Genomic DNA, 26,610 nt, shown 5'->3' on the forward strand with positions numbered 1-26,610 from the left:
GCGATTTGCAATGATTCGGGATCGCGGGCAGAATTGCGGCGATTCTGCCCGTGATCCACTACGCCCACATGTGAACGTAGTGGTAGCTTAATTAGCTGCGGGGGGGGGGGGGGCTGTGTAATATGCAGGGGTTGTTTGTAGAGGGGGGAGGGGGCTTCGTAATATGCAGGGGTGTGTGTAAGGGGGGCTGTGTAATATACAAGGGGGGCTGTGTAATGTAAAGGGATCCAGAGGTACGGGGGCTGTTTAAAGAGGTTGTAAACTCGGTAAATTTATTTATTTTTTTTTTTTTACAACCTGAAAGAGAAATACATAATGAGCTAGTATGCATCGCATGAAATACTTACCTTAGAACGAGCCCCCGCCGTGCCGTCCGCTCACCTCTATGACGGGCGAGATGTCTAGTCGCCCGTCTTCCGGGATCGCGGCATCCGGCCATCTGATTGGCCGGAGCCGCGGTGACGTCACTCCCGCGCACGCGCGCGGGAGCCGACAGTCACGGCACGGGGCTCTGAAGGAACGGCACGATCGGCTGTTCCTTCAGAGCGCATGCGCCAGTGATGTCACTGGATGCATCGAAGGTAAATATCTCCTAAACGGTACATGAGATATTTACAGTACCTATAGGTGAGCCTTATCATAGGCTTACCTATAGGTACAACTTGCAGAGGAGGGTTTACTTCCTCTTTAATGTAAAGGGGGCCAGAGGTACAGGGGCTGTTTAATGTAAAGGGGGTCAGAGGTACGGGGGCTGTTTAATGTAAAGGGGGCCAGAGGTACGGGGGCTGTTTAATGTAAAGGGGGCCAGAGGTACGGGGGTCCATAATTGCAGGGGGCTGTGTAATGTAAAGGGGGCCAGAGGAGTGTGGCCTGTGTAATGTAAAGGGGGCAGAGGTACGGGGGCTGTGTAATGTAAAGGGAGCCAGAGATACAGGGGCTGTGTAATGTAAAGAGGGCCAGAGATACGGGGGCTACGTAATGTAAAGGGGACAGAGGTGCGGGGCTGTGTAATGTAAAGGGGGCAGAGGTGCGGGGCTGTGTATTGTAAAGGGGGCAGAGGTGCGGGGGCTGTGTAATGTTATCTCCATTTATTAGCAGGTGAATGTGGCCCTCCATGCATTCACATACATTGAATCCGGCCCTTAAGTGGAAAAAGGTTGCTGACCCCTATAGTTTGTAGACACTATAACTTTCACACAAATCAATTAATATACACCTATTGGGATTTTGAACAGAGTGCAGAGCTCAGGGGGGCACTGTGTAGCGAGTGTAGGGTTCAGAGGTGCACTGTGTACCGAGTGCAGGGTTCATGGGTGCACTGTGTACCGAGTACAGGGTTCAGAGGTGTACTTAGTGCAGGGTTCAGAGGTGCACTGTGTACTGAATGCAGGGTTCAGAGGCGCACTACGCACAGAGTGAAGAGCTCACAGGTGCACTGTGTACCGGGTGCAGGGTTCATAGGCGCACTACATACAGAGTGAAAAGCTCACGGGTGCACAGTGTACCAAGTGCAGGGTTCAGAAGTGCACTGTGTACCGAGTGCGGGGTCCAGAGGTGCACTGTGTACCGAGTGCGGGGTCCAGAGGTGCACTGTGTACCGAGTGCGGAGTTCCAACGGGCACTGTGTACCGAGTGCAGGGTTCAGAGGTGCATTGTGTACCGAGTGCAGGGTCCAGAGGTGCACTGTGTACCGAGTGCAGGTTTCAGAGGTGCACTGTGTACCGAGTGCAGGTTTCAGAGGTGCACTGTGTACCGAGTGTAGGTTTCAGAGGTGCACTGTGTACCGAGTGCAGGTTTCAGAGGTGCACTGTGTACCCAGTGCAGGTTTCAGAGGTGCACTGTGTACCCAGTGCAGGGTTCAGAGGCGCACTACATACAGAGTGAAGAGCTCACCGGTGCACTGTGTACTGAGTGCAGGGTTCAGAGGTGCACTGTGTACTGAGTGCAGGGTTCAGAGGCGCACTACATACAGAGTGAAGAGCTCACCGGTGCACTGTGTACCGAGCGCAGGGTTCAGTGGTGCACTGTGTAGCGATTGCAGAGCTCAGGGGAGTAATCCTGCGGCGGATCCACCGCTGGGACCACCCTTATCTGAAAGAGAACCACCCGCCGTTTCGAAAAATACCGGGGCTTCCATAACCCCAGTATTTAGCGTCAAAGTACTGTCGTAAATCAACAGCAGGCGATGGGTAAGTGGTTAAGTGCTAGTAACCCCTAATCTGTTAAGGCGTTCCAGGATCGCTGTTCCGTATGACTCTACAATGAGAGGACCTCTCAGTCCTTCGGAGATCCAGCGTGGTTCTCTTGAATTGTCATAGAAGAAGCCTAGTAATTAAATTGTGCTGGAGAAAGGCATGGGGCCGTCTGTGTGCGTATTTATAGCGTTTCATTTCCAAAGCTATTGTGCTGCGTTCATCCTTCACCAGGCTCTGTGGTTTTATATCATGCATTCATTTCTCCCAAAGGTCATAACGCAGTTTTCCGGAATAACTCTGAACAAGAAGGAGACCGCAAGCCCCGAGGAGAGCTCAGGTACTTATTTGATGCATTGTTCATAGGAAACTATGTGTTTTTTTTTATGTTTCTAAATTCTATTTGAACTTTCCAAATTCCGCTAAATACATCCAGGGGCATCAAAATAAAAAGGGTCTTCCAGTTCATTTTTTTTGTTTAGAAAGCAGCCACACCCTGGATAAATAAGCCTGACCCTTGCCAGCAAAGGATCCCTGCTCTCTATGTGGAAGCAGTGGTCCATCTGCATAGGCCCCCACATATATACAAACCTCACCCAAGCTTTACTGCCATATACCTTATATACTCGGGTATAAGCCGACCCAAATATAAGCCGAGGCCCCTAATTTTACCACAAAAAACTGGAAAAACGTATTAACTCGAGTATAAGCCGGGGGGGGGGGGGGGAATGTAGCAGCTACTGGACCCAACTGGACCACCACGAGACCCAAAACAGGGGCTGTGGGCATAGAGCAGGAGATGCAGGGCTGTGGGCATGGTACAGGAGATGGTCCAGGCATGGCACATGAGATGGTTCTGGCATGGCACAGGAGATGGTACAGGCATGGTACAGGAGATGGTTCAGGCATGGCACAGGAGATGGTTCAGGCATGGCACAGGAGATGGTTCAGGCATGGGACAGGAGATGGTTCAGGCATGGCACAGGATATGGTTCTGGCATGGCACAGGAGATGGTTCAGGCATGGCACAGGATATGGTTCTGGCATGGCACAGGAGATGGTTCTGGCATGGCACAGGAGATGGTTCAGGCATGGTACAGGAGATGGTTCTGGCATGGCACAGGAGATGGTTCAGGCATGGTACAGGAGATGGTTCAGGCATGGTACAGGAGATGGTACAGGCATGGTACAGGAGATGGTACAGGCATGGTACAGGAGATGGTTCAGGCATGGTACAGGAGATGGTTCAGGCATGGGACAGGAGATGGTTCAGGCATGGGACAGGAGATGGTTCAGGCATGGGACAGGAGATGGTTCAGGCATGGCACAGGATATGGTTCTGGCATGGCACAGGAGATGGTTCTGGCATAGCACAGGAGATGGTTCAGGCATGGGACAGGAGATGGTTCTGGCATGGCACAGGAGATGGTACAGGCATGGCACAGGAGATGGTTCTGGCATGGCACAGGAGATGGTTCTGGCATGGCACAGGAGATGGTTCAGGCATGGTACAGGAGATGGTACAGGCATGGTACAGGAGATGCAGTGCTGCATGAGGAAATGCAGGGGCTGTGGAGGAGTCTCACTAATCTGTCGGTGAGGCACCTTACATTTAAAAATGGCGCCAACACGTCACCGCGCATGCACCGCCGATGCTCAGGAAAGCCCGTACACGTTTGGCTATTCCCGGGTAGACGGCGCATGCACGGTGACGTGTTGGCACCGGGCGGTGCCATTTTTAAAAGGTAAGTGAGACTGTGACTCGAGTATAAGCCGAGGGGGCTTTTTCAGCACAAAAAAAACATGCTGAAAAAGTCAGCTTATAGTCAAGTATATACAGTATACTGTAAGTCGCAGGGATTTTAGATCCCCAAACTGAAAAGTGCCAAATGTGGCAGTGGAGGGGAGGAGGATACAAACAAGCGGAACTTTCCCTTTCGGGTGGATTCCCAGAAGCCACCATCTTCCTTTTGGGCAAGAACTTCGTTCCTCAAGTTTTACAGAATATTAGTTGGAAGGGCGCATGCACTACATTACCTGGACTAGAAGGTGACAATAAACTTCCTCTTTACCTTCTTCTAATAAAATGTATTTATTGGATTCGATAAATGTCTGTTTTTCCACCCGGATAATCTCGTATTATGTATTTTCTTTATTTTTTTAGAAATTGTTATCTGTAATGTTCCGGAAGGCGTCCCAATTGATATCACAGTGAAGATGATGCTTTGTTTGATTCACCTGAATATCCTAGAACCCGTCGGTGTAAGTCATACGACTAAATATCATTTACAGTATAAAAAAAAATATATATATATATATATACAGTATATATATATATATATATATGTGTGTGTGTGTATATATATATATATATAATGTGTATATGTATATATATATATATATATATATATATATATATATATATATATATATATATATATATATTTATATATATACACACACACACACACACACACAGAGTATCTCACAAAAGTGAGTACACCCCTCACATTTCTGTAAATATTTTATTCTATCTTTTCATGTGACAACACTGAAGAAATGACACTTTGCTACAATGTAAAGTAGTGAGTGTACAGCTTGTATAACAGTGTAAATTTGCTGTCTCCTCAGAATAACTCAACACACAGCCATTAATGTCTAAACCGCTGGCAACAAAAGTGAGTACACCCCTAAGTGACAATGTCCAAATTGGGCCAAATTTTCCCTCCCCAGTGTCATGTGACTCGTTAGTGTTACAAGGTCTCAGGTGTGAATGGGGAGCAGGTGTGTTAAATTTGGTGTTATCGCTCTCACTCTCTCATACTGGTCACTGGAAGTTCAACATGGCACCTCATGGCAAAGAGCTCTCTGAGGATCTGAAAAAAATAACTTTTGCTTTACATAAAGATGGCCTAGGCTATAAGAAGATTGCCAAGACCCTGAAACTGAGCTGCAGCACGGTGGCCAAGACCATACAGTGGTTTAACAGGACAGATTCCACTCAGAACAGGCCTCACCATGGTCCACCAAAGAAGTTGAGTGCACGTGCTCAGCGTCATATCCAGAAGTTGTCTTTGGGAAATAGACATATGAGTGCTGCCAGCATTGCTGCAGAGGTCTAAGGGGTGGGGGTCAGCCTGTCAGTGCTCAGACCATACGCCGCACACTGCATCAAATTGGTCTGCATGGCTGTCATCACAGAAGGAAGCCTCTTCTAAAGATGATGCACAAGAAAGTCCGCAAACAGTTTCCTGGAGACAAGCAGACTAAGGACATGGATTACTGGAACCATCTCCTGTGCTCTGATGAGACCAAGATAAACTTATTTGGTTCAGATGGTGTCAGGCGTGTGTGGCGGCAACCAGGTGAGGAGTACAAAGACAAGTGTGTCTTCCCTACAGTCAGGCATGGTGGTGGGAGTGTCATGGTCTGGGGCTGCACGAGTGCTGCCGGGACTGGGGAGCTACAGTTCATTGAGGGAACCATGAATGCCAACATGTACTGTGACATACTGAAGCAGAGCATGATCCCCTCCCTTCAGAGACTGGGCAGCAGGGCAGTATTCCAACATAACGACCCCAAACACACCTCCAAGATGACCACTGCCTTGCTAAAGAAGCTGAGGGTAAAGGTGATGGACTGGCCAAGCATGTCTCCAGACCCAAACCCTATTGAGCATCTGTGGGGCATCCTCAAACAGAAAGTGGAGGAGCGCAAGGTCTCTAACATCCACCAGCTCTGTGATGTCGTCATGGAGGAGGGGAAGAGGACTCCAGTGGCAACCTGTGAAGCTCTGGTGAACTCCATGCCCAAGAGGGTTAAGGCAGTGCTGGAAAATAATGGCGGCCACACAAAATATTGACACTTTGGGCCCAATTTGGACATTTTCACATAGGGGTGTACTCACTATTGTTGCCAGCGGTTTAGACATTAATGGCTGTGTGTTGAGTTATTTTGAGGGGACAGCAAATTTACACTGTTATACAAGCTGTACACTCACTACTTTACATTGTAGCAAAGTGTCATTTCTTCAGTGTTGTCACATGAAAAGATAGAATAAAATATTGACAAAAATGGGAGGGGTGTACTTACTTTTGTGAGATACTGTATGTAACGTGCTGCTGCCTGATATAATTATTGGGAAATGAATGGCGGTAAATTATTTATCTATATTTATTGTGATTTTTCTTTTTTCTTAGCCGATGCTTACATCCCTAATGGAGCAGAATCCGGAGGAAGTTGGGGATTTGTATCTGGATGTCGCCGAGGGGTATATTGACATCGGAGAATATAATTCTGCTTTGCCTCTCCTGAGCGCTTTGGTGTGCTCCGAAAAATATAACATGGCTGTGGTGTGGCTGCGCCATGCAGGTAAGTGGTCGGGATTCTACTACCAGCAGTGACGGCAAACACAAGGCGCTCTGCCCTCTACGGCACGCAGCGGTGGCGGCAAGGGGTCTGTCATACGGAAGTGACAGCTGCCGGATAACTTCCACTCACCCCCATAAGTTTTTTTCCCTCCCTTGGGCGCAACCCCACTGCGCAACCCCACCGCGCAACCTCACCATGTTTCTCCTGCTCCACTCGCCCATCAATGGACCCGGGACCGGCATGGCGTGGTGCCGCCGGGTAGAGGGGAGGGAGATCAGCAAACATCTCCGCTTCCTGCTAATGGAACGGAAGCGCCCCTTCTTGGTCCGTCAGTATGCCCGGGGAGGAAGCTAATGGAACGCCATCTGTGCTCCATTAGCTTTTTATGGAAGGCTGCTGAGGCATCTTTTAAACCCCTGATGTCTCCATAAATAAATCACACATGGGTTTTTTGGATTGTGGAATCCATTTCTTACGATGGCCTGTACAGCAGAGCTCAGACTGGAGAAGGGAGCAGCAGCACAAGGAGTCAACGGCAAGGAGCCATGAGTTCTCTCTCAATCGAGTGCTGTATCATCTGCTGCAGCTCAGGTCTTTCTTCCTGGTCTTATAGGAGACTCTGTACAGGAGACACCCTGGTAAGGGGGGGTGGGGGTGGGGGGAGTGGGCGCGGCTGAGCTGCTCTGTGTGTGTCTATGGTCTCTGCATCTGGACTATCCATCGACAGCCAACGGGGGTGAGAGTGGGCGTGGCTGAGCTGCTCTGTGTGTGTCTATGGTCTCTGCATCTGGACTATCCATCGACAGCCAACGGGGGTGAGAGTGGGCGTGGCTGAGCTGCTCTGTGTGTGTCTATAGACTCTGCACCCGGACTATCCATCAGGAGCCAATGGGGGGGGGGGGAGAGAGTGGGCGTGGCTGAGCTGCTCTGTGTGTGTCTATGGACTCTGCACCCGGACTATCCATCAGGAGCCAATGGGGGGGGGGGAGAGAGTGGGCGTGGCTGAGCTGCTCTGTGTGTGTCTATGGACTCTGCACCCAGACTATCCATCAGGAGCCAATGGGGGGGGGGGAGTGGGCGTGGCTGAGCTGCTCTGTGTGTGTCTATGGACTCTGCACCCAGACTATCCATCAGGAGCCAATGGGGGGGGGGGGAGAGTGGGCGTGGCTGAGCTGCTCTGTGTGTGTCTATGGACTCTGCACCCAGACTATCCATCAGGAGCCAATGGGGGGGGGGGGAGAGTGGGCGTGGCTGAGCTGCTCTGTGTGTGTCTATGGACTCTGCACCCAGACTATCCATCAGGAGCCAATGGGGGGGGGGGGGGAGTGAGCGTGGCTGAGCTGCTCTGTGTGTGTCTATGGACTCTGCACCCAGACTATCCATCAGGAGCCAATGGGGGGGGGGGGGGAGAGTGGGCGTGGCTGAGCTGCTCTGTGTGTGTCTATGGACTCTGCACCCAGACTATCCATCAGGAGCCAATGGGGGGGGGGGAGAGAGTGGGCATGACTGAGCTGCTCTGTGTGTGTGTCTATGGACTCTGCACCCAGACTATCCATCAGGAGCCAATGGGGGGGGGGAGTGGGCGTGGCTGAGCTGCTCTGTGTGTGTCTATGGACTCTGCACCCAGACTATCCATCAGGAGCCAATGGGGGGGGGGAGAGTGGGCGTGGCTGAGCTGCTCTGTGTGTGTCTATGGACTCTGCACCCAGACTATCCATCAGGAGCCAATGGGGGGGGGGGAGAGTGGGCGTGGCTGAGCTGCTCTGTGTGTGTCTATGGACTCTGCACCCAGACTATCCATCAGGAGCCAATGGGGGGGGGGGGGAGTGAGCGTGGCTGAGCTGCTCTGTGTGTGTCTATGGACTCTGCACCCAGACTATCCATCAGGAGCCAATGGGGGGGGGGGGGGAGAGTGGGCGTGGCTGAGCTGCTCTGTGTGTGTCTATGGACTCTGCACCCAGACTATCCATCAGGAGCCAATGGGGGGGGGGGAGAGAGTGGGCATGACTGAGCTGCTCTGTGTGTGTGCCTATGGACTCTGCACCCGGACTATCCATCAGGAGCCAATGGAGGAGGGTGGGGGAGAGTGGGAGTGGCCGAGCTGCACTGTGTGTGTCTATGGACTCTGCACCCGGACTATCCATCGGCAGCCAGGGGGGGGGGGGGAGAGTGGGCGTGGCTGAGCTGCTCTGTGTGTGTCTATGGTCTCTGCATCCGGACTAATCTTTAGCAGCCAACAGGGCTAGCTCTTGATCATGTGACCACTTGGACAGCCAATCACAGTGGCCACATGATCACTGATCCTTCCTGGGCATTTGAACGTTTTTAAAGGGATGCCAGGGCAGGCGGAAAGGGGTTAGAATAGACCTGTGCTGTGTGGCAGAGCTGTGTGAATCTCGGGAGTGGATGGACAGAAATCAAACTCTTTTGGCAGGTTTGCCAGCAGTTCTTCCTTAGGGTCGAGGATTTGTCCTATCCAGCGCAGGTTTTTTGGCTTTAGCATGGAATATCTGGTTTCGCTGTAAGACGTGAAGAATCTCTTTTTCCATGTCAGGCGTGTGCGGTGCCAGGTACAGCCGGATTACCGCATTCCATGAGAAACATCATAGAGAGAGAGGAAAAATGATTGACGGTTGGGTTACATCAACAGAGAGGTGAGAAGGTTACAGGAAAGAGAGAGAGAGACATGTATGAACAAACCCATGAGAGATCCGGAGGCCACAAACCTGTCTGAGATCTCGTATTTACCCACTTCAGCCCCGGAAGATTTACCCCCCCCCCCCCCCTTCATGACCAAGCTATTTTCTCTTTGTTCATTGACGGACAAAGCAGTAGGCAGTCGGGAAGTGGTTTTAAAGCTCTGAACAGTGGCGGCTGGTGCATCGGGGGCGCCTATCCATGCGTCCGGCCCCCTAATCTACATGCGGGGTACGGGACGCATGGACCTCAATGGGGGTTTTTTTTTTTTTTTTTTTTTAGCCATGTGATTAGAGCCAGAGACTCAATAAAAAAAGGGGGTGGGCTCGGGGCGCAGAGCACTGCGCCCTGATCCCACCTAGTTGTGTGACAATAGTGAATGTAAATTCGCTATTGTCACATGGATCCTCCTCCTGGGCAATCAGGAAGCGGGTCCTGAGACCTGTTTCCTGATTGGCCGAAAGGAGAAGCCATGCCATTGGGCATGGAGGAGGAGGGAGGAGACGCAGAAGACAGAGAAGAAGCCGCCGCCGCCTCCTGCAGCTGCAGATGGGTGAGTGAGCCGGGGGTCCTGTACTGTCATGCTGGAGGGGGGGGGTCCTGTACTGTCATGCTGTGGTCCGGGGGGGTGTGGTCCGGGGGGTCCTGTACTGTTATGCTGTGGTCCGGGGGTGTGTGGTCTGGTGTGGTCCGGGGGGGGTGTATGGTGCGACCCGTCTGCCGCCCACCCCCCTGGCCCATGGAGCACCAGCCTCCACTGCCTCTGAAATGAAAAATGAACAAAGCGTATGATTCTATAGTGTGTCCTTGCCTCGATCCAAAGCACCCCAGTGTGATTTCTGTCTCCTCTCTGATTCCATTGCTATTTGCAGAGTCACGTCTGAGAGGCGATGCTGACTCCATGGGAGGTAGGGAAGTGCAGCACACAGACTGTGATTAGCAGCCTCAGCTGTGCATGTTTCCCAAATGAGACTGTGAAGAAGGGGGGTGTGTCCTTTCTCTACATTCAAGTCTCAGATTACACTCGGCTCCCTCTATGCTGTGCAGTGTGTGACGTCAGATCCTCGCCCCCTGCCTTTTAGAGCTCATAAGAATCTCCTGTACCATGCCTGCAGCACTGCATCTCCTGAGGAGATGCAGAGGCTGCGTGCGGAGGAGTCTCACTTACCTTTCCGCCTTACATTTAAAAATTGAGCCACTTGGCGCCAACACGTCACCGCGCATGCGCCGTATGCCCGGGAATAGCTGTACGTGTATGGGCTTTCCTGAGCGGTGGCGCAAGTGAGACTGTGACTCGAGTATAAGCCAAGGGGGGCTTTTTTAGTATAAAAAAAACATGCTGAAAAAGTCGGCTTATACTCAAGTATATACGGTATGCCTCCATTCTCCTGATGAAGCTTTTTGATGGAACGCGTTGAGTCTCTTCAATTTAGAAGGACAAGTCATCAGAGGCTTTTATTACATGCAATAGGTCCTTCATTTTGAACGCTGTATCTATGTTGGTGTATGGAATTTTAATAATATGGATTTATGATAAATATAAATTTTATTGAATAACCTGTGTTTCTGGTTGGATGGCACCAGGAAAGCCCCGCCCATTTCCTATATTTTGTTCTTATTCGTCTTCTCTCACAGACTGTTTGAAGGCTCTGGGTCATATGGAAAAGGCTGCGGAGAGTTACAGTAAGGTGGTGGAAATGGCACCATTACACTTGGATGCCAGGATTTCCCTTTCTACTCTTGAACAACAGTTGGGACATCCCGAGAAAGCTCTGGAAGCTTTGGAACCGATGTATGACCCGGATACGTTGGCACAAGATGCAAATGCTGCCCAGCAGGTAGGAGGAACCTAGTGGCTTCACTAAAGGTTATCTTCTCTTGGCATGTTATTATTGGAATGTGATACCAAAGGGGGGCCCAGCAAATGGTGGATTAACATTGATAGGGTTGTAGAGCAGAGCGTATGTCTTCATTGTACAGTATAGGACTCAGCCTTGGTATTCATAGACCCTGGGTTATAGGCCCGTGCCTTCAGATGATTGGACTCTGGCAAAGCTTTAAAGGACATGTCCCCTGGGCATCCCCCTATATAACTCTACCCCACTCTGTGAATTCCCAGTTTTTTTGCTAGTGTATTAAGGTGATGGAACTCTTTTCCTTCATATCGTTCTTGGCCAACTAGCTTTGGGGCTGGACTGTGGCCATTGGGAGATCATGTCCTGCCATCAGTGGGAGTAAATAATGCCCCATTTTGGGTGTCAGTGAGAGGAAATGTGCCCCATCGTTGGTGTCGTTGGGTGGGAAGAATCATGCCCCATCGTTGGTGTCGTTGGGTGGGAAGAATCATGCCCCATCGTTGGTATCGTTGGATGGGAAGAATCATGCCCCATTGTTGGTGTCGTTGGGTGGGAAGAATCATGCCCTATTGTTGGTGTCGTTGGGTGGGAAGAATCATGCCCTATTGTTGGTATCACTAGGAAGAATTACACCCTGTTATTGGGAGGAATTGTGCCTCTTAGTTTGTGTTGGGGGGGGGGGTTATGCCTCATTTTTGGTGTCGGAGGATTAAATAGTGCCCCCAAGGACCAGATAAAAGCAAGCAAAGGGCCTCAGTTTTGAGACCACTCCTTTAGATTCGTCAATCAACTCTTTGGTTATCTCCTCACTATCTTCTAGTACCCCAATAGTAGCAATGCATCTGGATCAGTGCAGCCTCGGTCTAACCTTGGTTGCCATACACAGACCCCATGATGTGGGGTCAGCCTGTAATATTGCTTCAAGCACTGCATTCTGCAAGGGCAGTCACCTCGGTACTTTGTGCCACACGTTAAAACATCCCAGGTACAGGACTGTGGTTCATCCCTATGGAACCCAGACTCTGTAGATCCTAAAACATTACCCAGTCCATATCAGTATAGATCCTAACACATTACCCAGTCCATGCCAGTATAGATCCTAACACATTACCCAGTCCATACCAGTATAGACCCTAACACATTACCCAGTCCATACCAGTATAGATCCTAACACATTACCCAGTCCATACCAGTATAGATCCTAACATATTACCCAGTCCATATCAGTATAGATCCTAACACATTACCCAGTCCATACCAGTATAGATCCTAACATATTACCCAGTCCATACCAGTATAGATCCTAACATGTTACCCAGTCCATACAAGTATAGATCCTAACACGTTACCCAGTCCATACAAGTATAGATCCTAACACATTACCCAGTCCATACCAGTATAGAGCCTAACACATTACCCAGTCTATACCAGTAAAGACCCTTACACATTACCCAGTCCATACCAGTATAGATCCTAACACATTACCCAGTCCATACCAGTATAGATCCTAACACATTACCCAGTCCATACCAGTATAGATCCTAACACATTACCCAGTCCATACCAGTATAGATCCTAACACATTACCCAGTCTATACCAGTATAGACCATAACACATTACCCAGTCCATACCAGTATAGATCCTAACACATTACCCAGTCCATATCAGTATAGATCCTAACACATTACCCAGTCCATATCAGTATAGATCCTAACACATTACCCAGTCCATACCAGTATAGATCCTAACACATTACCCAGTCCATACCAGTATAGATCCTAACACATTATCCAGTCCATACCAGTATATGTCCTAACACATTACCCAGTCCATACCAGTATAGTTCCTAACACATTACCCAGTCCATACCAGTATAGACCATAACACATTACCCAGTCCATACCAGTATAGATCCTAACATATTACCCAGTCCATACCAGTATAGACCATAACACATTACCCAGTCCATACCAGTATAGATCCTAACACATTACCCAGTCCATACCAGTATAGATCCTAACACATTACCCAGTCCATACCAGTATAGATCCTAACACATTACCCAGTCCATACCAGTATAGATCCTAACACATTACCCAGTCTATACCAGTATAGACCATAACACATTACCCAGTCCATACCAGTATAGATCCTAACACATTACCCAGTCCATATCAGTATAGATCCTAACACATTACCCAGTCCATATCAGTATAGATCCTAACACATTACCCAGTCCATACCAGTATAGATCCTAACACATTACCCAGTCCATACCAGTATAGATCCTAACACATTATCCAGTCCATACCAGTATATGTCCTAACACATTACCCAGTCCATACCAGTATAGTTCCTAACACATTACCCAGTCCATACCAGTATAGACCATAACACATTACCCAGTCCATACCAGTATAGATCCTAACATATTACCCAGTCCATACCAGTATAGACCATAACACATTACCCAGTCCATACCAGTATAGATCCTAACACATTACCCAGTCTATACCAGTATAGATCCTAACACATTACCCAGTCCATATCCAATTATAGATCCTAAAACATTACCCAGCCCATACCAGTATAGATCCTAACACATTACCTAGTCCATACCAGTATAGATCCTAACACATTACCCAGTCCATACCAGTATAGATCCTAACACATTACTCAGTCCATACCAGTATAGATCCTAACACATTACCCAGTCCATACCAGTATAGATGCTAACACATTACCCAGTCCATACCAGTATAGATCCTAACACATTACCCAGTCCATACCAGTATAGATCCTAACACATTACCCAGTCCATACCAGTATAGATCCTAACACATTACTCAGTCCATACCAGTATAGATCCTAACATATTACCCAGTCCATACCAGTATAGATCCTAACACATTACCCAGTCCATACCAGTATAGATCCTAACACATTACCCAGTCCATACCAGTATAGATCCTAACACATTATCCAGTCCATACCAGTATATGTCCTAACACATTACCCAGTCCATACCAGTATAGTTCCTAACACATTACCCAGTCCATACCAGTATAGACCATAACACATTACCCAGTCCATACCAGTATAGATCCTAACATATTACCCAGTCCATACCAGTATAGACCATAACACATTACCCAGTCCATACCAGTATAGATCCTAACACATTACCCAGTCCATACCAGTATAGATCCTAACACATTACCCAGTCCATACCAGTATAGATCCTAACACATTACCCAGTCCATACCAGTATAGATCCTAACACATTACCCAGTCTATACCAGTATAGACCATAACACATTACCCAGTCCATACCAGTATAGATCCTAACACATTACCCAGTCCATATCAGTATAGATCCTAACACATTACCCAGTCCATATCAGTATAGATCCTAACACATTACCCAGTCCATACCAGTATAGATCCTAACACATTACCCAGTCCATACCAGTATAGATCCTAACACATTATCCAGTCCATACCAGTATATGTCCTAACACATTACCCAGTCCATACCAGTATAGTTCCTAACACATTACCCAGTCCATACCAGTATAGACCATAACACATTACCCAGTCCATACCAGTATAGATCCTAACATATTACCCAGTCCATACCAGTATAGACCATAACACATTACCCAGTCCATACCAGTATAGATCCTAACACATTACCCAGTCTATACCAGTATAGATCCTAACACATTACCCAGTCCATATCCAATTATAGATCCTAAAACATTACCCAGCCCATACCAGTATAGATCCTAACACATTACCTAGTCCATACCAGTATAGATCCTAACACATTACCCAGTCCATACCAGTATAGATCCTAACACATTACTCAGTCCATACCAGTATAGATCCTAACACATTACCCAGTCCATACCAGTATAGATGCTAACACATTACCCAGTCCATACCAGTATAGATCCTAACACATTACCCAGTCCATACCAGTATAGATCCTAACACATTACCCAGTCCATACCAGTATAGATCCTAACACATTACTCAGTCCATACCAGTATAGATCCTAACATATTACCCAGTCCATACCAGTATAGATCCTAACACATTACCCAGTCCATACCAGTATAGATCCTAACACATTACCCAGTCCATACCAGTATAGATATCCAGCATGAGATTTTTTCCTATTGAGATCTGATGTGTTTTCAAAGTGTAATTTTTTTGAGCAGTGTATACACACACACATATATTTTTTTGTTTTCTGTAATTTTGAAAGTGTCAATGATGGAAATAAAATCTAATAAAATCTAACTTTTGTTGACATATTATAAGAATGTCTAATCTGTAATTTGATGCCTTTTGGAGATTTTTCCATCTTTCTTTGGCTTCTTTATGCACATTAATACAAATTTTTACCTGGGGTGCCCAAACTTTCGATCCCCACTGTGTGTATATATATATATATATATATATATATATATATATATATATCTCACCCAAGCTCCAATATGTAGAAAAACCAAAAAGTCCAATCTGCACCACCTTGTAGATTTATTGCTTAAAAACTCATCAAGTTTCAATATATAATCAGTTTTTGACTCTCTTAATAAATGTACAAGGTGCTGCAGATTGGACTTTTTGGTTTTTATATTTGTTTTTGGATGGTCAGTGTATATATTTGTACATGGCAATTATATCACCTCTGAGGTTCATTTTTCCTGCAGTGAATTTCCCGGACGGTCTGTCGTCAGCTCTTTCATAACACTTGTTGTGTATTTTCCTCTCTTCCAGCTTTCCTATTTTCAGAACTTTTTGCAATGTCCTTGTGCAATGTGCTGGCACCCCCATTACATCACCAGGACATCTGTAATAATTTCTATCTGAAAACATGTGCGCTATGTTTGCGTGTTTGAATCACGCTTATAAGCATCAAAGAATAGATGAAAGAATTATGGGAACTGCTTGTTGTGTGACTCACTCTCCAGAAGTAATGGGATTGTCTGCACAAGGGTTTGCTGAAACTCAAACTTACATTGAACCCTTTGGGGTGAAAAATACTTTTAGATGCCAGGTGTGCATTAAAAGTTGAAGGCTAGGCTATCATCTGTGCGATGCGGGAATGCACGCAAAATCGCAAAAGTTCCTGCAATGCTCAAAATGTGCATTCCTTTTGCAGGCGCATGATGGTGCCATTATTTTTAATGGCACCCCATATTACCTTGCTAATGTGCATATGAATGCACACACCATAACGTATGGGAACAAAGCGCCATAGATTTTGGTGCGACGCGGTTGGAAAAGAAAGGGGGTCATGCACTTTTTGGTACGATATTTGAATATTGGGCCCTAAACACAATGTGCAAAAACACTCAACGTTCATATGTGCACTGTAGCACCTGCATAGAACGCAGCATGCAAAAACACACGTGCACAATAGCATCTGCATAAAATGCAACATGTGAAAACACACGTACACCGTAGCACCTGCATAGAACACAACCTGCAAAATCACATGCACCATAGTACCTGCATAGAACGCAACGTACAAAAACACACGTGCACCGTAGCACCTGAATAACATGCAACATGCGAAAACACACGTGCACCGCAACACCTGCATAGAACACAACCTGCAAAATCACATGACCCATAGCACCTGCATAGAACACAACGTGCAAAAACACACGTGCACCGTAGCACCTGCATAAAACGTAACATGCAAAAACACATGCACTGTAGCACCTGCATAGAATGCATCCTGCAAAGACGCATGTGCGCCGTAGCACCTGCATAGAACGCAACGTACAAAAATACATGTAAACCATAGCACCTGCATAGAACACAGCATGCAAAAACACACGTGCACTGTAGCACCTGAATAAAATGCAACATTCAAAAACACGTGCACCTGCATAGAACGCAATATGCAAAAACAAATGTGCACCGTAGCACTTGAATAAAATGCAACATGCGAAAACACATGTGCACCATAGCACCTGCATAGAACGCAACCTGCAAAATCACGTGCACCTGCATAGAACGCAACCTGCAAAATCACGTGCACCTGCATAGAACGCAACATGCGAAAACACACGTGCACTGTAGCACCTGCATGAAATGCAATATACAAAAACACATGTGCACCGTAGCACCCAAATAGAACTCAACATGAAAAAAACACGTGCACTGTAGCACCTGCATAGAATGCATCCTGCAAAAACACGTGCACCATAGCACCTGCATAAAACGCAACTTGCAAAAACACATGTGCACTGTAGCACCTGCATAGAACGCAACGTTCAAAAACACATGTGCACCGTAGCACCTGCATAGAAGGCAACATGCTAAAACACACGTTCACCGTAGCACCGGCATAGAACACAACAGACATGCACCATAGCACCTGCATAGGATACAACGTACAAAAATACATGTGCACCCTAGCACCTACATAGAACGCAGCATGCAAAAACACACATGTACTGTAGCACCTAAATAGAATGCAACATGCAAAAACACATGTGCACCATAGCACCTGCATAGAACGGAACATGCAAAAACACATATGCACCGTAGCACCTGCATAAAACGCAACCTGCAAAATCGCATGCACCATAACCTGCATAGAACGCAACATGCAAAAACACATGTGCACGTAGCACCTGCATTGAATGCAGTATGCAAAAACACATGTGCACCGTAGTACCTTCATAGAAGGCAACATGCTAAAACACGCGTTCACCGTGGTGCTTGCATAGAACACAACATGCAAAAACACACGTGCACCGTAGCGCCTGCATAGAACGCAGAATGCAAAAACACACATGCACCGTAGCACCTGAATAAAATGCAACATGCGAAAACACGTGCACCATAGCACCTGCATAGAACGGAACATGCAGAAACACATGTGTACCGTATCACCTGCATAGAACGCAACCTGCAAAATCACGTGCACTGTAGCACCTGCAGAAAATGCAACATGCAGGAACACACATGCATCGTAGCACCTGCATAGAACGCAGCATGCAAACACACATGTGCACCGTAGCACCGGCATAGAATGCAACGTTCAAAAACACATGCATCATGGCACCTACATAGAATGCAACATGCAAAAACACACGTGCACCTTAGCACATGCATTGATGTGAATGGAGCCTAACTGAAAGCAAAACTAAGGCTGTCTGTGTCCCTGTTGAGGAAATTCACCCTCTCCATTGGTCCAGTGTTATCACTAAAAGTTAAAGAAATTCCTAAGTTTTGGGTGGCCACCAAAACAGGAATAGAGGGGAAATCTTTCAATGGGGACATTAGTTCTGATAACAACCAGGGACTCCCTCCCTTTGAAGGAATTTCCTCTCACTTTCCATAGTGGCTATAGGACAGGAAGTGAAGGGAAATCTCCCCAATGGGACACGGATGGTAAAAAACAACCTGACCAAGGTTATAATAATCCCTTACGCTATCCAAAACTAAAATAAAAAATGCATTCGGTTTTACTTTAAAGTGTACCTGTGGTGTATTCAAATTTATTTACCACCCCCAGGAATAGATAGGGACTTGGCGAGTTTGGAGTAAGGGTATCAATGATTAGGCCTGCATTTGGGCAAAACGCATTAGAGTGGGAGGTCTGCTGGTGGGGCCTCCTTTGTTTTTCTGTGGTAGAATATAATGTTTCATGAGGAACGGCATCAGAGTGCTACCTTGTGTTTGGCTTGGTGAACCTGCAGGAAGGGCTGTTTTTTTTTGCATATGCCAACACTACTCCTGAGGTGGACCCGAGCTTAAAAATTTAAGCTTTTCTTTATCTGTAAATGTTAATTGTGCCTAAGCACCACTCTGGAAAAATCTACCTCCTGGAATTGCTCCTGAAAAATAGCAGTGCAGTTCCTGTGCCTAGGGACTTCTGTGCCTTGAGCCTCATAGCTGTATATCTGTGGTGTGAGATCTAAGGCACTGCTGCCTCTGGCTGCTAGTTTTATGGTTTTCCCTACTGGAAGCTTTGACAGGAGATAACAAAGCCCTGCCTCTACCAAGATAGCCACCTCCATTACAGAGACACGTACAGAACAAGAGTCCAAGATCCTTCATATCTAGGAGCTTTTGCGTTTAGTCAAATAGACACATTTTTGCTACATTGTTCAAGCCCTGATGAAAGGGGACTTTGCCCCCCCCCCCCAGGGGGCTTTGCCCCCCCAAGATGCGTTGGCTATCTTTTGCCTTCCTGTTATGTGTGGAAGGACCTTAAACACTTTAGATGATTGTTCGACACACTCTCTTTTCGTTTTCACGTGGACTTCTCAATTTTGGTGACCAAATCTCTTGGTGGGAGGTGGGAGAACTGCGAAAGCCAAGCCATTAGGCATTAGCCGATGGTTTCTTGTTACAGGTTAAGGATCTGTGTGCAGCACCTCACTCCATCTCTCTTCGGGTTACAGTGCAGATCAAGGCCCGTTAGGTCAGTAATGGGGAAAAGATCAGCTGCAAGTAGACCACAGGCAATACTGGGGACCAGTCCTAGTACTATGACCTCTGTCTGCTTTTTGTTGGGGCACAGGTTCCAGGGTTCATTTATTTTTTTAAATGAACAGAAGGAGTGTGCTGTCCACTTGTTGGGGGCAGTTTATTAAATTTAAATACACTATTGGTTTACTTGGAACATACTAAATGTTGTAGACCCAAACCCAAGCTCCTTCAGCTCCATTTCTTTGTACATTATGTCTCACCCAAGGTCCCATAATGTGTAGAGGGTAACTATGGTTGAGTAGCTTTCTGGTTTTCAAATGACCTTCACATTAGAAGTCTCACCCAAGGTCCCTTGGTGCATAGACGGTAACAGTGGTTGGATAGCCTTCTGGTTTTCAAATGATTTTTACATTTAAAGTCTCAGCCAAGGTCCTTCAGTGCGTAGATGGAAACTGTGGTTGAGTAACCTTCTGGCTTTCAAAAGCCCTTTACATTATAAGTCTCATCTGAGGTCCCTTGGTGCATAGAAGGTAACTGTGGTTGATAAGCCTTCTGCCTTTCAAATGAACTTTACGTTAGAAGTCTGGCTCAAGGTTATCTAGCTCGTAGAAGGTAACTGTCGTTGGGTAGTCTTCTGGCTTTCATATGACCTTTACATTAGAAGTCTTACCCAAGGTCCTTTAGTGCGTAGATGGGAGCTATGGTTGAGTAGCCTTCTGGCTTTCAAACGACCTTTACATTAGACATCTCACGAGGTCCCTTGATGCATAGAAGGTAACTGTGGTTGAGTAGCCTTCTGCCTTTCAAATTAACATTACGTTAGTAGTCTGGCTCAAGGTTATTTAGCTCGTAGAAGGTAACTGTGGTTCAGTAGCCTTCTGGTTTTCAAATGATTTTTACGTTAGAAGTCTCAGCCAAGGTCCTTCAGTGCGTAGATGGAAACTGTGGTTGAGTAACCTTCTGGCTTTCAAAAGCCCTTTACATTATAAGTCTCACCCAAGGTCCCTTGGTGCATAGAAGGTAACTGTGGTTGAGTAGCCTTCTGCCTTTCAAATGAACTTTACGTTAGAAGTCTGGCTCAAGGTTATCTAGCTCGTAGAAGGTAACTGTCGTTGGGTAGTCTTCTGGCTTTCATATGACCTTTACATTAGAAGTCTTACCCAAGGTCCTTTAGTGCGTAGATGGGAGCTATGGTTAAGTAGCCTTCTGGCTTTCAAACGACCTTTACATTAGACATCTCACGAGGTCCCTTGGTGCATAGAAGGTAACTGTGGTTGAGTAGCCTTCTGCCTTTCAAATTAACTTTACGTTAGTAGTCTGGCTCAAGGTTATTTAGCTCGTAGAAGGTAACTGTGGTTCAGTAGCCTTCTGCCTTTCAAATGACCTTTACATTAAAAGTCTTACCCAAGGTCCTTTAGCGCGTAGATGGGAGCTAAGGTTGAGTAGCCTTCTGGCTTTCAAACGACCTTTACATTAGACATCTCACCCAAGGTCCCTTGGTATGCAAAGGGTAACTATATTTGAGTAGCCTTCTGGTTTTCAAATGATCTCTTCATTAGAAGTCTTACCCATGGTCCCTTGGTGCGTAACCATGGTTGAGTAGCCTTCTGGCTTTCAAACAACCTTTACGTTAAAAGTCTTTCTCAAGGTCCTTAAGTCTGTAGATGGGAACTGTGGTTGAATAGTCTTCTGGCTTTCAAACTACCTTTACATTATAAATCTCACCCAAGGTCCCTTGGCTGAGTAGCCTTATGGCTTTCAAATGACCCTTACTTAGAAGTCTTACCCAAGGTCCTTTAAGGCATAGATGGGAACTGTGGTTGAATAGCCTTCTGGCTTTCAAACAACCTTTACATTATAAGTCTCACCCAAGGTCCCTTGGTGCGTAGAGTGTAACTATGGTTGAGTAGCCTTCTGGCTTTCAAACAACCTTTACTTTCAAAGTCTTTCTCGAGGTCCTTAAGTCTGTAGATGGGAACTGTGGTTGAATAGTTTTCTGGCTTTCAATCTACCTTTACATTATAAGTCTTACCTAAGGTCCATTGGTGCATAGAATGTAACTGTGGTTGAGTAGCCTTATGGTTTTCAAATGACCTTTACATTAGAAGTCTTACCCAAGGTCCTTTAGTGTTGTAGATGGGAGCTATGGTTGAGTAGCCTTCTGGCTTTCAAACGACCTTTACATTAGACATCTCACCCAAGGTTCCTTGATATGCAAAGGGTAACTATATTTAAGTAGCCTTCTGTTTTTCAAATGACCTTTACATTAGAAGTCTTACCCAAGGTCCCTTGGTGCATATAAGGTAACTGTGGTTGAGTAGTCTTATGGCTTTCAAATTACCTTTTACATTAGAAGTCTCACCCAAGATCCCTTGGTGCGTAGAAGGTAACAGTTGTTGAATAGCCTTCTGGCTTTCAAACTATTTTTGCATTAAATGTCTTACCGAAGGTCCCTTGTGGTGTAGAGAGTAACTGTGGTTGAGTTGCCTTCTTTCTTTTAAAATATCCTTAGATCCAGTGCCACTCCCGACTAGTCCAATCAACCAGATAAAAACCCAACAGAGGTTCTAATTATTCTACATTGTCCACAATATGAACAAAGTTTAGGCTGCAGTTACACTTTTGTTGTTACTACAATTTCTTTATTTTGTTCTGTTTTACTTTTAACCATTTTACTGAGTTGGTCAATTAATATACAAATTAATTTTTTTCCTTCAGGAACTTAAGCTGCTTCTACACCGGTCAACCCTTCTCTTCTCTCAGGGAAAGATGTATGACTATGTGGATACTTTACTCACCATGCTTGCCATGCTACTGAAGGTGAGCATTTATTGGAGAAGAAGCTCTTATATAATCATTTTTTTTAACAAGAACACTGAAAGTATTGTGATTTTTTATTTATGTATTTATTTATTATTTATTATTTATTTATTTTTATATTTATTTATTTTTATTTTAAATTAGTAACCAGAATTCAATTTTTATAGATTTTTTTTAAATTTGGTGATCACGGGAGGTTGAACCCAAATGCTCCTTGCATGTTTTTGTTTATGATGTCATCATTTTACACATTGACTGTATAAGCAAACTCACCAATTGCTTAAATTAAAAAATATAATAATAAAATAACCAAGTAGGCCATTACACAAATGTCCATGGTCATGAAACATTGGTCATTGAACATATTCATGTAAATTAAAACAGAAAGCTGTTTGTTTTAATCCAAACTGTCTAAAATATATGCCTTGTAATTTTACAAAAATAATAAAAAAAAAAAATAAAATGTAAAAATTACAAAGTATTATATTACACAAATGTCCACTGTCATGAAGCATTGTGCTTTGAACAAGTTCATGGTAATTAACCACTTGCTGACTGACTTGCATATTAAAATGTCTACCAGGATCATGGCTGCAGTTGCTACCATTTTTTGGCAACTGGCGATTGGCTGTCTTGTAAAAGTGAAAAGTGTTTTTGTGCTCGGAAGGACCCCCCCTCCACCACTGCCCATGGTGGTTCCCAGGCTCTCCCATTTCTCTGGGGAGCCCGGGACTGCATCGGTATCTGTGAACACAGAGGAAATGCTCTCCTGTTAGAGCCAGAGAAGCAGCTAACCAAGCACGATCTGTGCTTGGTTAGCTGCTTTGGAGGGCAAGGGAAAACATCAGTGTCTATTAGACTCCTGATGTCTCCATAAAGAGTACCTGTTACTTGCCCAAAGCTGTCATGGGGGCTTGTTCTAGGGCCCCTAATTCATGATTGGGCGGGTTATGGTAGGTGGGTTCGACAGGCTATGGTGGGTGGTTTTGATGGGTTGTGGTGGATGGGTGGGATGTCCAACCCACCCACCACAACCCGTTCAATCCACCTACCATAACCCCTTTAACCCACACACTGCAACCCATCCAACCCACCTACCACAACCTGTCCAACCCACGTACCACAACCTGTCAAACCCACGGATCACAACCCATCCAAACCAACAAACAATGACCCGCCCAACCCACCTACCACAACCCATCCAACCCACCCACTGCAACCCGTCCCGCGGGTTATGGTAGGTGGGTTGGACAGGCTTTGTTGGGTGGTTCTGATGGGTTGTGGTAGATGGGTGGGATGTCCAACCCACCCACCACAACCCGTTCAATCCACCTACCATAACCCCTTTAAGCCACACACTGCAACCCATTCAACCCACCTACCGCAATCCATCCAACCCACCTACCACAATCTGTCCAACCCACCTACTACAACCTGTCCAACCCACCTAACTCAACCCGTCCAATCCACATACCACAACCCATCCAAACCAACATACCACAATCCATCCAAACCAACAAACAACCTCTCCCACCCACCTTCCACAACCCATCCCACCCACCTTTTGCAACCCATCAAACCCACATAATGAAACCTGTTCAACTCACCTTTTGCAACCCATCCAACCCACCTACCACAACCCATACAACCCACCCCCTGCAAACTGTCCAACCCATGTACCATAACCTGTCCAACCCACGTACCACAACCTGTCCAACCCACGTACCACAACCTGTCCAACCCACGTACCACAACCTGTCGAACCCACGCACCACAACCTGTCAAACCCACGGATCACAACCCATCCAAACTAACAAACCACAACCCGCCCAACCCACCTACCACAACCCGTCCAACCCACCCACTGCAACCCGTCCCGCGGGTTATGGTAGGTGGGTTGGACAGGCTATGGTGGGTGGTTTTGATGGGTTGTGGTAGATGGGTGGGATGGCCAATCCACCCACCACAACCCGTTCAATCCACCTACCATAACCCCTTTAACCCACACACTGCAACCCATTCAACCCACCTACCGCAACCCATCCAACCCACCTACCACAACCTGTCCAACCCACCTAACTCAACCCTTCCAACCCACATACCACAACCCATCCAAACCAACATACCACAATCCATCCAAACCAACAAACAACCTGTCCCACCTTCCACAACCCATCCCACCCACCTTTTGCAACCCATCAAACCCACATACCACAACCTGTCCAACCCACGTACCACAACCTGTCCAACCCACGTACCACAACCTGTCAAAACCATGGATCACAACCCATCCAAACCAACAAACAACGACCCACCCAACCCACCTACCACAACCCGTCCAACCCACCCACTGCAACCCGTCCCACCCACCTACCGCAACCCATCCCACCCACCTACCGCAATCCATCCCACCCACCTATCGCAACCCATCCCACCCACCTATCGCAACCCATCCAACCCACCCACTGCAACCCATCCCATCCAACCCACCTATCGCAACCCGTCTAACCTACACAATGCAACTTGTTCAACCCACCTACCGCAACCCATCCAACCCACCTATCGCAACCGATCCAACCCACCCATCGCAACCCGTCCCATCCACCTACCACAACCCATCCAACCCACCTATCGCAACCCGTCTAACCTACACAATGCAACTTGTTCAACTCCCCTTCCACAACCCATCCAAGCCACCTACCACAACCCATCCAGCCCACCTACCACCACCCATTAAACCCACTCAGCCCACCTACCGCAACCCGTCCAGCTCACCCACCCCAAACTGCCCACTTTTCTCTCCAACATCTGTTTTATTTTTTTTTTTTTCCCAAAACATTTTATTGAAATAAAATACAGTAGAATGAAATAACCATTGAACAGCAGTTTGAATGGTACAAAGCGTTACAGAAATATCAACAGTAACATCCAAAATACAATATAAGGGTGGAGGAACAAACCACGACACAATCGTACATTGGAGCACATGGGAGTGCAAGACTGAAACTGAGCATGTAGTATATACCTTAAGTAGTGCGGGAACAGTCCTGCTTCCCATACTCTGATGTGGGGCCACAGGGAGAACATACAGTCAGAGGCCGTGTGGACCTCCAGAGGCGCGGGATGTGTTACGGAAAAGGCACAATTAGGGGCATAGATGGTGCCTCCCATGGTCGGACACCCCCAAGGGGGAACTCACTGTATCCGGACACAGGGGGCCACCACCAAATGTGTGTGATCCGTCTCGGGGTGTGGAATTCCAAGGAAACCCACAGGAGGGAAGCAATGGAGGCAATCGTGTAAGCCCGTGGGGGGGGGGTCGGGTCCGTATCCAGGGAATGATCGGAGGAACGTCGGGATGGGAAGGGGAGGGTGAAGGGGAGAAGGGGGGGGGGAAGTTGAGGGGAAAAACAGGAGGGAGGAGGCTAGGGATGAGAAACAAACAGAAGAGAAAAAGGCGGAGAAGGAAGGGGGTGGGGAAGCGCCAAAAGGGGGTTTGAGGTCTACTGTGTTGGTGTGAGGTACTCGGATGAAATCTCAATATCTGGTGTAAGGGGGAAGATATCAGAAACACTCAGAGTCCGGTCAGCCTTATACAGCATTTAGGATATAGCGGTAAGAGCAAGAAAGTCAGGAAGTGTTGTAAAGTGTACCCAGGGGGCCCACGTTGTGTAGTACTTGTGGTGAGCATCCTTGGTTCTCTCCAACATCTGGTATCAGTTTGAATGCAAGCTGGATTTCCAACAGATTTGCTGCAAACTGGAGTATAAAATAGGGTAAAATTTGCATCTTAACGTCCTCTAATGATAATTTTTTTTTTTTCAGATGGCAATGAACCGAGCCCAGGTATGTCTGATTTCAAGTTCAAAGTCCGGAGAAAGACATTTGTATCTGATAAAAGTGTCAAGGGATAAAATTTCTGCAAGTGATGAACAGGAGACAGCAAATTCTGAAACAAAAGGTAAGGAGGTTGTCCTAATTTTGGTGTTTGACTATTTCATCTCTCATGTTGCTCATGGACCGAAGCAATTTTTATATTTCCGCAATGAGCCTATTGATTGGAGCAGAATCTAAGCCTTGTTGTAGTGGCTCCTCTCCTGGACTGGAATGGCTTCCTCGGATTTCACCGCACACTGTGAGCTTCTCGTAATGGGCATCAGAGTCTGTAGCAAGTCAGATAGAGCCCACCTCTGTCTAACCGCCTTCG

General features: G+C 46.6%; 1 protein-coding gene across 1 annotated transcript in view; it reads left to right on the plus strand.

The window, feature by feature from the left end:
• GTF3C3 (general transcription factor IIIC subunit 3) overlaps positions 1–26,610 on the plus strand; it is a 106,611-nt gene that overhangs the window by 59,295 nt on the left and 20,706 nt on the right. Inside the window, exons 8-13 of the mRNA XM_082263797.1 lie at positions 2,466–2,532; positions 4,357–4,454; positions 6,392–6,563; positions 10,896–11,098; positions 22,302–22,403; positions 26,229–26,364. Of these exons, the coding sequence (XP_082119923.1) occupies positions 2,466–2,532; positions 4,357–4,454; positions 6,392–6,563; positions 10,896–11,098; positions 22,302–22,403; positions 26,229–26,364 (778 nt within the window). The remainder of the gene's footprint in view (positions 1–2,465; positions 2,533–4,356; positions 4,455–6,391; positions 6,564–10,895; positions 11,099–22,301; positions 22,404–26,228; positions 26,365–26,610) is intronic.

Source organism: Pelophylax lessonae (assembly GCF_965119305.1).
Source record: "Pelophylax lessonae genome assembly, chromosome: 7".
Classification (NCBI taxonomy): domain Eukaryota; kingdom Metazoa; phylum Chordata; class Amphibia; order Anura; family Ranidae; genus Pelophylax; species Pelophylax lessonae.